This window comes from Vidua macroura, chromosome 1 (genome assembly GCF_024509145.1).
Source record: "Vidua macroura isolate BioBank_ID:100142 chromosome 1, ASM2450914v1, whole genome shotgun sequence".
NCBI lineage: Eukaryota > Metazoa > Chordata > Aves > Passeriformes > Viduidae > Vidua > Vidua macroura.
In genome coordinates, this window is record NC_071571.1 from 116,354,186 (window position 1) to 116,366,953 (window position 12,768).

At 37.8% G+C, this 12,768-nt stretch overlaps 1 protein-coding gene across 1 annotated transcript in view; it reads left to right on the forward strand.

Moving 5' to 3' along the window:
- Nucleotides 1–12,768, forward strand: part of LOC128808572 (uncharacterized) — a 141,960-nt gene that overhangs the window by 54,018 nt on the left and 75,174 nt on the right. The window contains exon 4 of the mRNA XM_053979888.1: nt 7,744–7,874. Coding sequence (XP_053835863.1) covers nt 7,744–7,874 — 131 coding nt within the window. The remainder of the gene's footprint in view (nt 1–7,743; nt 7,875–12,768) is intronic.

Consider the following 12,768-nt stretch of genomic DNA (forward strand, 5'->3'; position numbering starts at 1 on the left):
TGATACTGTTTTTACTGTTCCTATCAATGATGATAGTGTAGTATTGGAACAGGTCACAAAGGGAGGCAATAAACTCCTTGTACTTTGTTGTAGTCCAGTTTTAGGTATATTTGATAAACAACAGTAACGGTTTAATGTAGTTTCTAGGAAAAGTTTTTAATGTGTGTTCTCTGAGGTGTCTTGACTTGAGCTTCCCTGAATCCCCAGCTTGTTCAGTACTGTGGGTCCTGGGGTACTCCCCAGTTATATACTGTCCTGGGGAGCTCCCCTGCTTTAAAACCTGTATGTGAGAGCCAAGTCCCCCAGCTTGGCTGGGGACAGGGATTAGGTCTGACTGCTAGAGCAGGCAGCACATCTGTGACTGGCTGACATCTGCTCGCCCTTGTACTTGCCTTTTTTTCAGTGTTGATATGTTTTCATAAATACTTCCGTACTCACTGTCTTGTCCCTTGGCAAGTATGTTTTAGAAATAATGTCTGATTTATATCCTCTTTGTATGTTTGACCCTGTGGCCTGACCCCAAGTCAAAGCTTTGTATATCTTCTTATTCCCAGCAAAGTGGACTGTAGGGTTTTGTTTTGAAGCTCAGCTGTAGATTTAGTATTTCCTATCATGGGTAATGTGTCTGTTTCATGTCTCTTATTATTAACATTTCATTTGTTGATTGATTTAAAGTCAAAACTGAGGTCACCTGTTTGTATCTTTTCCTCCTCCAGCTGTAAAACATCCAAAGAGAAACAGTTACAGTTGAATAATCAGGAACCAAGTTATTCTTCCTGGTTGTACTGAGTTGTGAAGAGAGAACTGACAATCTGAGTATGAAGCAGGGTAAGCAAGTGGATGTCCTCAAGCAGAGATAGAATAGAGATTAAAGTGAATTCTTACTGCCTTGGGGTTTTAATAACTTGCTGATGAAAAGTCTTTACTTGGAAACTTGAATGTAGAAGTGTGGGTTGGAGAGTTTTTTTCATGCTAGAGGAAGATTCATCTTTACAAGCTGTAATATCCATCTGTGTTTCAGTAATGTGTAGTGAATTGATAAATCAATGACTGTTTACATCAGCTGATTCCTCCTGCTAGTTGTCTCTTACTTCTTATGAAGTATCTAACCTTTTTGGACCTAACACTTCTGAAGTGTTTTGTTTAGGATTTTTTTTTGGTGGGAATTTTTTTTGGGGTGGCTAGGGGGTGGGATGGTGGGGTTTCCTCTGCATTTGCAGCTATCTCATTATTAATAATTGTGCTTGTTCTAGTTCTGAAGCTAATATTATAAATTCAACTCTTTATTGTGTTGGCCAGTGAGGAAACAAAGGTGACCTAAAACTCTTCCAAAATATGTGCATGGCTTGGTGTCCTGTAGCCATTTGGCACTTTCTTGCTTCCTGATTTCCCATAGGTCTGATGAAAGTGTTGTACTGCCTCTAGTCATTCAGGTACTTTGGAGAACCACTCTTGCAGTTCCCTGGCATTATTCCCTGGCAAAATTGCTTGGGCAGGTTTTGCTTCAGCATCTAACTGCGAGTTGAAAATCGGAGAGCTGCCTTGATCTGATTATTTAATGGAATTGGAAGTCACTTTTATTGCTTTGAATGTTGGTCACTGTCGCTTGGTCACACCTAAGAGAGAAGTAACACATCTGATATGGGGGTTCACTACCTGGAAGTGTTAGGATTCTCATGTCTCTTGCACAGCTTATTTTATGCAGATCCGCCAAGACAATGGAAGGATTAGAGGCTACAGCAAATTGGTTTTATAATTTATATAAAAATCCTACTTCTCCTACAGTGGCTGGATTTGCAACAAAAACAATCACAAGTCCAAATCTGAAGTCATTAAGGAACATTTGTGTAACTTTTTATGTTGAAAAGACTTTTGAAAACGTCTGTGTATTTCAGACTATCATTCTTAAGATGATAATAGCATCACTATTAAAAGCTAGAGGGAGATGTCACCCATGTTACATCTAAAGTCTGTCTCATGCATAGTTTTGTTTATATTTCTATGCTTTTCTTATGCTCAGTAGATTTCCATTTCTGCCCATTAAGTGCTGCTGACTTTTAGAAAATTTGTTGTTTGTTAGAATGCAGGCAGGCAGTGTAACATACGTGTTTCCCCTCTGAGCTGCAAATAATTAATTGCTCTCATGTATATTTGCATCAATGTCTTGTCTTCAGATTTTCCCAAATAGCAGGCAAAGATGGTGATAGCATATGGTTGCTTCTAATGTTTGTTCCAAAGTCAAACCAATTACTTAGCTTGCATCTTATGAACAACAAACTGGTTATGCTTTCATGGGGACTATGAAAAATGAATAAAGCTAAATGGCAAACTGAAAAGCAGGACAGTTCAGCATTTGTCTTACTTCTGGGGTTATACCCAGGCTGTCATTCAGAAGCCATTATATTTGGGAAATAACTTCGAGACAGAGTATACTGACATCTTCCCTGGATTATCAATAAGGTCTCAGAGAGTACATTATTTTTTGAAAATTTCAAAATTAACTTCTTTAATGATATCCTTTTAATGATATCGTTAAAGTAGGAGCTTCAGTGACTTTTTCACGAGCTTCAGTGACTTTTTTTTAAGTGATAGAGAAAACCAAAAACTCTCACAAAAGGTCTCTTATTTTAATTTCAATTTCTATTCCCTATTTTATGTTCCCTCTGTAATATTTACAATAAAAAGGCACTGTGGCATTTTCCTATTCCCTTTGACAGTGAAAACTTAAGAAACGCAGTTGTTTTGAATAAATTTCCTGGTCATATTTACTTAAAATTAATCATGGTACCCGGCTCCTTCTTAAGCCTATCTTCTGGTGTCACTTTATGCTGGTTTTGGCTGGGATAGAGTATATTTTCTTCATAGTAGCTGGTCTGGAGACATGTTTTGGATTTGTGCTGACATCAGTGTTGATAATACAGAGATGTTTTTCTTATTCCTGAGCAGAGCTTGCACAGTGTCAAGGCCTTTTCTGCTTCTCACACCAACCCACCCTGGAATCATTATACTTGCTTTTCATCATGTGCCTCGTTTTCCTTTCCTCGTTTTTCATTATGTGCCTCATTTTCCTCGTTTTGCAGCCTTTCTTTGAACTCTTAGTTGGCTGTTGTCACCAAACCCAGGAACAGTCACAAGTTTACAGGCTTTCTTCTTTCAAGTCCCTTGGCAAGAGGTGTATATTCACAAAGACTGAAGAGGGTAGGAAGTGGTACATTAGCATATAAACACAGCTCATAAATTCCCAGTTGCAGTTTTTAGTTGGTACCCCTTGAACTGTGCTTTCAGCTGGGGAGTGCTTTCCATCATCTGCTGCTTTTCTGAGGAGTTTCTTGAAGGAATGAAATTTCTAGAAGAATTGTGTTTATCTTGATAGCCACCTGTTTAGTAGACCTAATTCTGATTGCTCCTCAGCTGCACAAAGAAAGTGACAGCATGGAAACCCATCAGGTCCATCGATGCTGCTGCTTTGTTCAAGTACTGTAATTTCCCTGCCCTTCATTCCCCTCTACAACAATTCCTTCCTCAGAAAACACACCATCCCTTTTTGCTCATCTTTGGAGCCCTGTTCTGCTAGGCTGCCCACTGATGGATGCTTAAGCACTCTAATTACTCTGTCATGATGTCTATACTTTCACTCTATATTTTCATTTATTTTTTAACTTTAGAGAAACAAATCCTATCCTGTAGAACCAGGTAATGGGCTGGCCAGAAAACCTGTTTTTCTGTGTTCCTTTTTTTTTTTTTTTTTTATTCCTGTTATATTTTAATAACTCATGCAAACTGTAAATTAACCCTTGGCATTGGAGAGTAGAAAAGAGAGTAGCTGAGAATGTGGGCAGAAAACTAATAAAGGTAAAATGAAGATCTGCTTTTTGTCTCTTCTTGTAGATCTGTTTCTCAGACATGCATATGTACATATCAGCAAACAAAAGTATTAGTGTGTTGGACTTGGGGATCTGCTTCTAATTGAAGCTTTGTTTCAGAATAATTAATGTTTAGGAGATTAGTGCACTTTTGTACTTCTGCAAATGTACTGTAACTTTCCCTGGCAGTGACTAGATAGCTGTGCTGAGCCAGAGTCTCTTAGTGAGATAAGCACAGCTTCAAGAATGGCAGTAGTGAAACCTTGAAACTTTTAAAGTTGTTGTTACCTTCCTGTTGTCCAGTGGATGTAACTCTTGCTTGGAGAAATTAGCAGTATTTTCATCAAACTTTACAGGGAGTAAGACTCCTCTTAGTATCTTATAGGTGTCTACTTTGCAATGAAATTTATTAGTGTTGATCTGAATTGGGATGAATACTTCTAACAACTGGGTATCACGTCAGAAAACATGAATGTTTTTCCATCTCAGAAGTAAAACCTTCAGTACTGGAAATACTTTTTACGAGCCAACAAAAGAGTAATATAGAGTAATAATTAAAGTAGTGGTGTGTGAAGTATGAATGTGTTAATATTAATTGTGGGAATTGCCTGACTTGAGATTTTTCTGTATATCTTTAATTTGATTGCTCCATCTTTTCAGGGGCTTAATGCTAAATATGAGAACAGATTACAACTTAGTTTTATTGTTGATGTAAATAAAATAAGTCTGTCTGTAGGATCAGAAACTGCCAGAGTTAGAGGATATAGACCCTTTCTAACAAAACTCCACTAATGTTTCTGAAAATTGTGTTCTCTAAATTGACTGTATCTTTTAATTTAGGCATGATGTGAGATTTTTACCTGAAAATAATAAATATGTGAGAGTAGTGAGTCTGTACCTGCTGCCTGTGAAAATGTAGGGTCTGCATTACAAAGGTTGAATAATTTTTCACAATACACATTGCTAGATATTCCCTTGTTACTAGTTATGTATAAAGCTGAGGTCTTCTCCACCTCTTCTGCTTTGTTAAATAACTTTATTCTCTCACAGAGGTTTGGCTTCAGAGAGCATTCATATCTTTTTTTTCTGACACAGAAAGTATATCTTACTCATTTGAGTAGCTAGATTCCTCCAGCTGCCTAGTTTCAGTTTCCTGACTTACACTTCTCCGTGACAGAGGTTAAGGTAACACCTTATCAAAGCAGCGAGTTATCAAATGCTTAATCATATGCTGCTGAGCTTCCATATCAGCTTATTTCTTTGTAAGGAAATCCTACATTTTTAAAGTCTTTAGTTTGGATTATGGAAACCTCATGGTAGACTTGAGTCAGGTTTGAAGGTTTAGATTGATGACTTTGGAATTATTAGAATAAGAAGGCCATTCATTCATTCATTCATTCATTCACAAATCCTTCTAAATTACATTTGGCTTCTCTTCCATGAGATGTGTATTTTTGTAAGTATTAAAACCTTGATTTTATACTTAGCAAGAGAGGAAGAACATAGCAATTGAGGATGAAAAGTCCTTTCAGAAAAAAAAGCCCAGAAACTTGTTGATACTGGACAGCAAAGCAGGAAACTACATGTGTCATAAAAGGCTCCAGCTTGTTGGATAAAGGCTGAAACTCAGGATGTAGTCTATAAATACAAAACAGGTTCATAAAAATATTTATAAAGTGCAGTTCTGAGCACTTTAGAGAAGCTGACTGATAACTGTTCAGCTGTTTAATATGAATATGTTTGTACAGATGCATACACACACACACTCTATACAGTACTTTCATCTTTAGACATGAATATATTCAACTCAGTTGAATATATATATTAATATATTTATTTCCCATATGAGACTGGTAACATTACTAACACCATATTTTTTGCAGACTCTAAACCAGCAATTTAGTGGAGAAGCAGAAAGAAAGGGGCTGTAATTTCAACAGGCAGAAGGGAGGGAATTTGTGAAGCTGAATATTTACCTGCACAAAAAGTCTCAACCTTTTTTCCCTACAGTATTTTGTCACAAGTTTTTGATTTTAAGCAGTACATCTAGCAGTCTTCTGGGGATTTTGGGGATGTCTTCTATCCTGACCAGTTGATAACTGTTAAAATTTGTCACTCAACTTGGAAATAAAAGTGTGTGTATTTGAACTTGCTCAGGCTGTTGGCCAAGCAACATGGCTGGAACAGATTTATTAGCTGCAGCTAATGACCATGTACACTTTTTTCCCCTTGACTTGTCAAATATGAACTTACAGGGATCTTTTTGCTTACACAGTTGCTTTGGTTTTTAGACTGAAATGACCGTAATTCAGAATTGCTGCTTAAAATACAGTAATTTGGATATCAGAATAAGTTGTAATAGTACAAGAGTGTGTTTCTGGATGATTGTCTGTTGTTGCATTTTGTTGTACTAAACAAGGCAAGGTTGAAAGACTTCTCTTTTTTTTATTGCCAGGTTTTAAAATTTTTTTTCTTTTACCAAATACCAGAATAACACTACTACAGCAGGCTCATACTAGCTGAGTAGCTGTAATGCTATGTCACTCTGAATATGCTTATGCCTTCATCTTTCTCTTATTTTTTCCTAATTTTAAGTATTTGCGTGCAGATACCAATCTGTCTGAAATCCCCCCGTTGTTACTTGTTTCTGTTGTACAACTGTTTCAAAGGCAGTCTCCCAAGATGAGGCTTCATCCACCCACCAACACAAACAAACTCTTATCTTCAGTGTACTGTTGTCAAGACCCAAACTCAGTCAGATTTGATGTCAAGACCCAAAGACTGTGAGTGAAGAAGTCTGAAGTAATTGGTGTGTGACTAATATTGCTGCCTGTTCGGCTTGTTAACAGTATGAGGCCAAAAATGGTTTCCTTGAACTTGTGCTTAAGCTGTTTCTGCATGTATTTTTGAGATTTTTTTTTAAAGGAGCCCTGTGTTTCATCTCATGGTCTATTACCTGACTGTAGTCCTGTTTCTAGAGTGAATAGCTGATTAGAAAATTAAAGTAATTTGAAACCACTCAGAATTGTTGGCTTAAAGAAAGCTGCTGTGCCATCTGCTTGTGCCATTAAGGGTGCTGGACCACATACTGTCAAATAAAACCAGACCACAGAAATCTCATGTACCCAAGTACTTTTCTGTGTGATTAGAGCTGGTCTTACATCAGGTGGCATTTTGAGGAAAAGAATATAAACAGGGATTTAGGTCACAGCTTGTAAACTACCAAATTCTGTATGGTTGTTTTGCATGTAAAAAGCAGTGGTGAAATGCATTCATTTCAGGAAGGCAGTGTCGTTTTCCTTCCCTTCTGATGGTGGAATTTAAGGATTTTTATTTTTTCTGAGCATAAGACAGTGTTTTGGAGTGGACTTTTAACAAGGACTGCTTTGTCACCTGGGTGGAGGTCATCTGCAGGGAGGCTGGGTGGTGTTTCTTGCCTGCAGGGGCACGCACAGGACTATATGAGTCCCTTAAGGAGATGATGATATGAGTCCCTTAAGATGATTGGCCACACTTGTACTCTTTGCCCTGAAGTATTTCCAATGCATGTCTCTGAGCAGTTTCAGTATGGGGAAAATAAAAGAAATTCAGAATTGATACCTGTAGGTCACCTGTTAAATTTCAGAGCTTGGAGATTATGCTGTTGTGACTGGCAATATAAAGGCTAGAGACATCTATAGCTGACTGAATGCTTGTCCAGTATTGTTAAACACCTCTTTGCAGCCTTTTAAGTCTCCAAAATAAGATGTAGGATTCTAATATTGGAAATTTACATTATTTAAACCAAGATGCAGCCTTTAAGGACACTGTTCTCTTATCCATTCTAAAACTGTGGCTTTGATGATGAAGCTAAATGCCTTCCCTGTTGCTGTGTCTCCAGGCATTGCTGCAGGGAGCCTCTGGGAGTTCCGGGGTGAAGAGATTTGCCTTCATCTGGAGACCTCTGCTAAAGCTGAAGACCTCCTAACGGGCCAGACAGCCTTAGCAGGAGTTCAGAAGTCTTACACGAAGGTAAAGTGATTAATTTTTCAAGCAAATTTAATTGTCTGATACAATTCTCAAAATAAGTCTTTTTCTTCTTGTGAAATAAACACTCAAGAGCATCTCTCAGCTTTCTCCTTCTTTTCTGTGTATAGCTTCTTGCTACCTGATACAAATGTTGTAATAGCAAATTCTGGGGGAGGGGAGAGGAAAACAACACAATATGCATTGTAGGTTAGAGCCAGAAGTAATTCCTTAGATTATTAGTAGGAAGATACATCTACAGTTCTTTGTTGGCAAGGGAACAGGCTGTTTCTGAGCTCGACAGCATGCTCTGTTTTTAGAAACATATCCCACTTCAAGTTCCACATTCAGAGCTCACTTTGAGTGGCCACAGAAATACGGAAACACTCTCTGGTATCTTCAGCAATGGGAGAAGAATGAGGTTGGTATATGATGATTTTCCGTTTATCAGCACTGTGATAATTTCTTAGCATCCACAACCCATTCTTGCTTATACAGGATAAATACTGATAGAAGAAAAGGACATGTGACCCCAAAAACTTTGTCGAACTCATCAATGTTACAGTTGCACACATTTAGGGAGATTTGACTATTGCTATGGTTTTGTTTGCCAGAGTTTTGAATGTAGTGATAATATATTCAGGATCTTTCCTTCAAACCAACAAGATTAACTGAATTAAGTGTAGAGAGTTGGCTGAAAAAAGTGAGTAGCAGTGGAAATGTTTCCTACAGATTTATTTAGGATTGAATGTAGGTGCTTCTAAAGTTCTGTCAACTTCTCCATTTTAAAAAGCTACCTGTTACAAGGTGCTAACTTCATTGTTGGAAAGCTTCTCAAATGAATATTTCTTGATTCATCTGAGAAGAATTGCAGATTTTTCTAGTTAATCCTTTATTGATCTTAATTTAGACTGAAATTGGAGCTCTGAACTAGACCTAAGTTCATTTTCCTTCCAACCATGGAGTAAAATCAAAATTGGTGTTAAGTTCTCCCATTAGCAGAGTCAGTGCTTCAACTCACAACCTTCCCTGACAATCTGCTGTACATGCCTGGGGTGAGTGCAGTAAGCACAGTTAGGCCCCCTCATCCCTTTGCTGCACCATGCCCTCTCTCTTTGCTTCACATTTCTTGGATTTCGGCTGCATGCATGTTTCTCCAGTCCACTAGCAAAGTCATCTTGGACAACTTGAAATCTATTCAAACCCTGACAGAGCAGAAAAGCTGCTGCTGATGATTACAAAGTTATTTCAAACTAAGGACAAAAGACCCATCCAGAAATACTTATCTCTGTAATGACTCCCTTTGTTACATTTGCCTTAAGAGTACACAAAGCAATACAAGTTGAGGTAACCATAAGTTACAAAGACACAGCATCTCTTCTGGGAGTTACTTAAAAATTTATTTCTTTCTGAAGTGCAGTTTTTTATGCATCAAGAGAGTAAAGACTTCACAGAAGGTATCCTCATAATCCCACGGGATGCATAGATGTATCTAGGTGGGATGGTGGTTAGGTTTCAAACACAGCAATGTTATTGTAGTGGTGGGTTTTGGTGCTGCACAGCATCCATGAGTGAAATGCAGCCTTGAACACTCTCACTGCTTCCAACGAGGCAGTTTGTTCTGTGCCTCTCTGTCTTATTTCCCTTTGTTGGAGGGGTTTGTTGCTAACTAGAAACACATGATATGAGACAGCCAAATGTTCTGGTGAAAATCAAGGACACTTCATAGCTGTGAAGATTTTATATTTGCCCTAGATTCTTTTTTTTTTTTCCTTTTCCTCATTGATGCAGCTGTGTTGTAAATTATATGAATAATTGATCAAGGAGTTCTTGTTACCTCAAATCATGTTATGGTTATTGCTTTTTAGAACTGTGCTGCTCTTTGTTGTACTACAGCATTGCTCCTATGCTGTTCTGTGTGTGTGGTTTTTATAGCCTTAAAGTTTTCTTCTGCTTCTGACCCTTTGCTCTTCCCATCTTTCCCCTTCTCTGCAAAATCGTGTTTTTTCTGCTTCAGTATATTCTGTGATCTAAGTGAAAAGCAGAGTACTTTTTAATCGACAGCAACACGTTTTAAAAACCCTTCCCAGCCCTGGGAACTGTGCAGTGCTCACATCTGGTTTCACATAAGCATGAATTGCTGGCTTCAGAAACACGGAGCATGTAGTCCTTGCCACAGAGTTAGCTAAAGTGTTCTGTAACTTGAAACTCTATTTGAAATAAAAACAAAATTGTATAGCTTCTTTACCATGCTAATGGAAAACATTTAATTTGCTTTTTTCAAGCCAACCAAAAGTATGACGCAATGCTGCTCAGGCAGATTTACAGTGCCTTTTCTTCCCTAGAAATCAATACAGCTTGGAGAGGCTGTTGTGGGAGCTGGCTAGCTGACTGCAGTCCAGCTGCATTCAAATGTAAACTTCTGTACCACAAAGTAAAACTGGTGATTTTGATTTATTCAGGCATCACTGTATCTCTAAGATTGTGGTGTTGGATTTTATTCTTTGCTTTATTGCTATTAATACTTGATTGGATTTCAAAATAGCAGGTTCAGTGGGCTTATGATCTTTTTTCACAAAATCATTCAGTGATTTTCTACATTTCCTGAATTACAGTACTTACGTCTGTGGTATCAGCAAAAGCAGATCTACATACATGGCCATGTGTGCCTTTCAGTGGAGTCTTTTCCCCCCCCCCACTTAAAAACAAACAAAAGAAAGTGCAACATCAAAAAGCAGTCCCTCATTCAGTGTGAGCATTAAGGGCTAGCATAATCATTTTCCACTTTGCACAGAATAAGCCCTGAATATTAAATGTTATTTGATTTCTCTCTTGCTAGAAGAGGTAAAATGCAAGAGTTCTTTGTGTGAGTCCAAAAAAAGTTTTTAGAGGACAACTGTGGGGTTTTTTCATAAGTGAAGCCAACAGTGCAGATTTTCATAGTACACCAACTCTTTTGCCTTTGTTTCCTTTCTGATTCCTCACTGTCTCCACTAATAGCTCTGACTTTATTTAAACTCTCCAATATAAGAAGCTGTTGATGTTTCTCTCCTTATTTTTTTTTCCTTAATGGCTCTTCAGTCTTGCTTAAGAGCTTTACTTCTGGCAGAAGGTCTTGTCTATAATGGCCCTTTGGGATCCTTGGCACTACTTTTCTCCCTGAATGCTGTATTTCTTTGGGAAGTCTGTCTCTGGTGGTCTGTGTCCCAGTCATGCTTAGTTCTACCAGAAGGAAAATCACAACTTTATTGCTAGTTTGCCAAAAGGACATTTCATCTCTTTTTAAGAAGAAAACTTCTACTTCCATTTCTCATGCAACTGTGATCCAGACTTTTTATCCTCCAGCCATTTTTCTCTCATATACTTCACAATCTCATGGTGAATAAACAGCTTGAGAAGACAGCATAGAGAAATTGAGGTCTTTTTTGCAGGGACAGCTTGGGATGTCACGAGTTAGCAGAGAGGCGCAGACAAATTTTGGAAATACATTTGGCCCATAGGTTTTCTGTTTGACTGTTCCAAAGTTGTTGTGAGCATGAAAGGTCTGTCATTACAGTTTTCCTTTTGCCATTTTCCCTGCACTAGCACTGGCAGTCGAGGCTGGAGTGTACCATAAAGACTTCTAAAGCTACACTTTGAATAAAGCTTACATTTACTACAGAATATTTGCTTTGCATGGTTACAGTACAAGCACTGTATTCCTGTGTAAACACTGTAATGAAGTTGTTAAGAAGAAAAGAAACACTTACAGCATTTGCACTAAAGTTCATGGAGCATGAGATAGCTGCGCTTAGGATGCTGGTACTTTGAAGGGATTAAAAAAGGCTTCTCAGAAATAAACACAAATAACATTCTCAGACTAGCAAAACAGTATGCAAGTGATGAGAAGAATGGCACTAATTATTATGTAGAGAATAATCTGATTTGAAATGCCACAGTGAAATCCACTTTATGATCTGACCTTCCTACATATGAATTGAAAAGCAGGAAAAAGTACAGGGCATGACCTAAAAATGGTAGTCTGGAAGCTTCTTTACGTATGTTGGGTCTTATTTTTGTCTAGCCTGAAATGTAGTTTTTCCTCTTGAGTCAAACCTGAATAAACTGGTTTGAGTGTTGATGTTGTCCTCATGGTTCCAGCTCTGCCAGACATAGCTAGTTTATTTTAAGAATTGCTCTTACTTGGAATTTGAGGCCTGCTGGAAACAGTATTGTCAGGAGGCTGCAGTCTTGCTGTTAAGAAACTTAAATAAGATAAGGCTAATCCTATTGTATGCTTCTACTTTCAGAGGTAGTATAGAAACTTGCCTTTCCCAGTTAGGGCACCATACCATTCACTACCTGCTTTATGGGATTTCTCTCCCTTTTTTTTCTGAATGGCTGGCTTGGCTAGACATTAATATTTAAAATGTTTCACACAGTTGTAGATGGCATTATACTGTGCCAACTTTCAGATTTACAAAAAAATAAACCAGCTCTTGTTTTCTACAAGTCAGAGAAGGTGAGAGAAAATAAATTCACCTATGGTCTCTTTGATTGTGCCAAATGTAGGTTTCTTTTATACAGGATGTTTAAATTGTTTAATTTATGTATTAGTAGAGATAGAGTAAGGGTTAGATTACTGAATACCTGTGAGCTTTTGCTGAGATGATTTATAAGTTTCAAAACCAGAAACTCTTTGCACATAATAAGAATTTTTGTATTGTCATTTTGGATTGGTGCTGAACCAAACTTCATTATCCTGCTTCAGGAAGAGATAGTATTGGCTATTAAAAAAAAACCCAACCAACAACAATCAAATTTAAGAATTCTCCTACAGGTATAGGAGGATATTCTACTTGCAATATTTGTTCCTGTCTTGATCTTTTGCATTTAGAGAATAAACTGCAAAATTACTTCA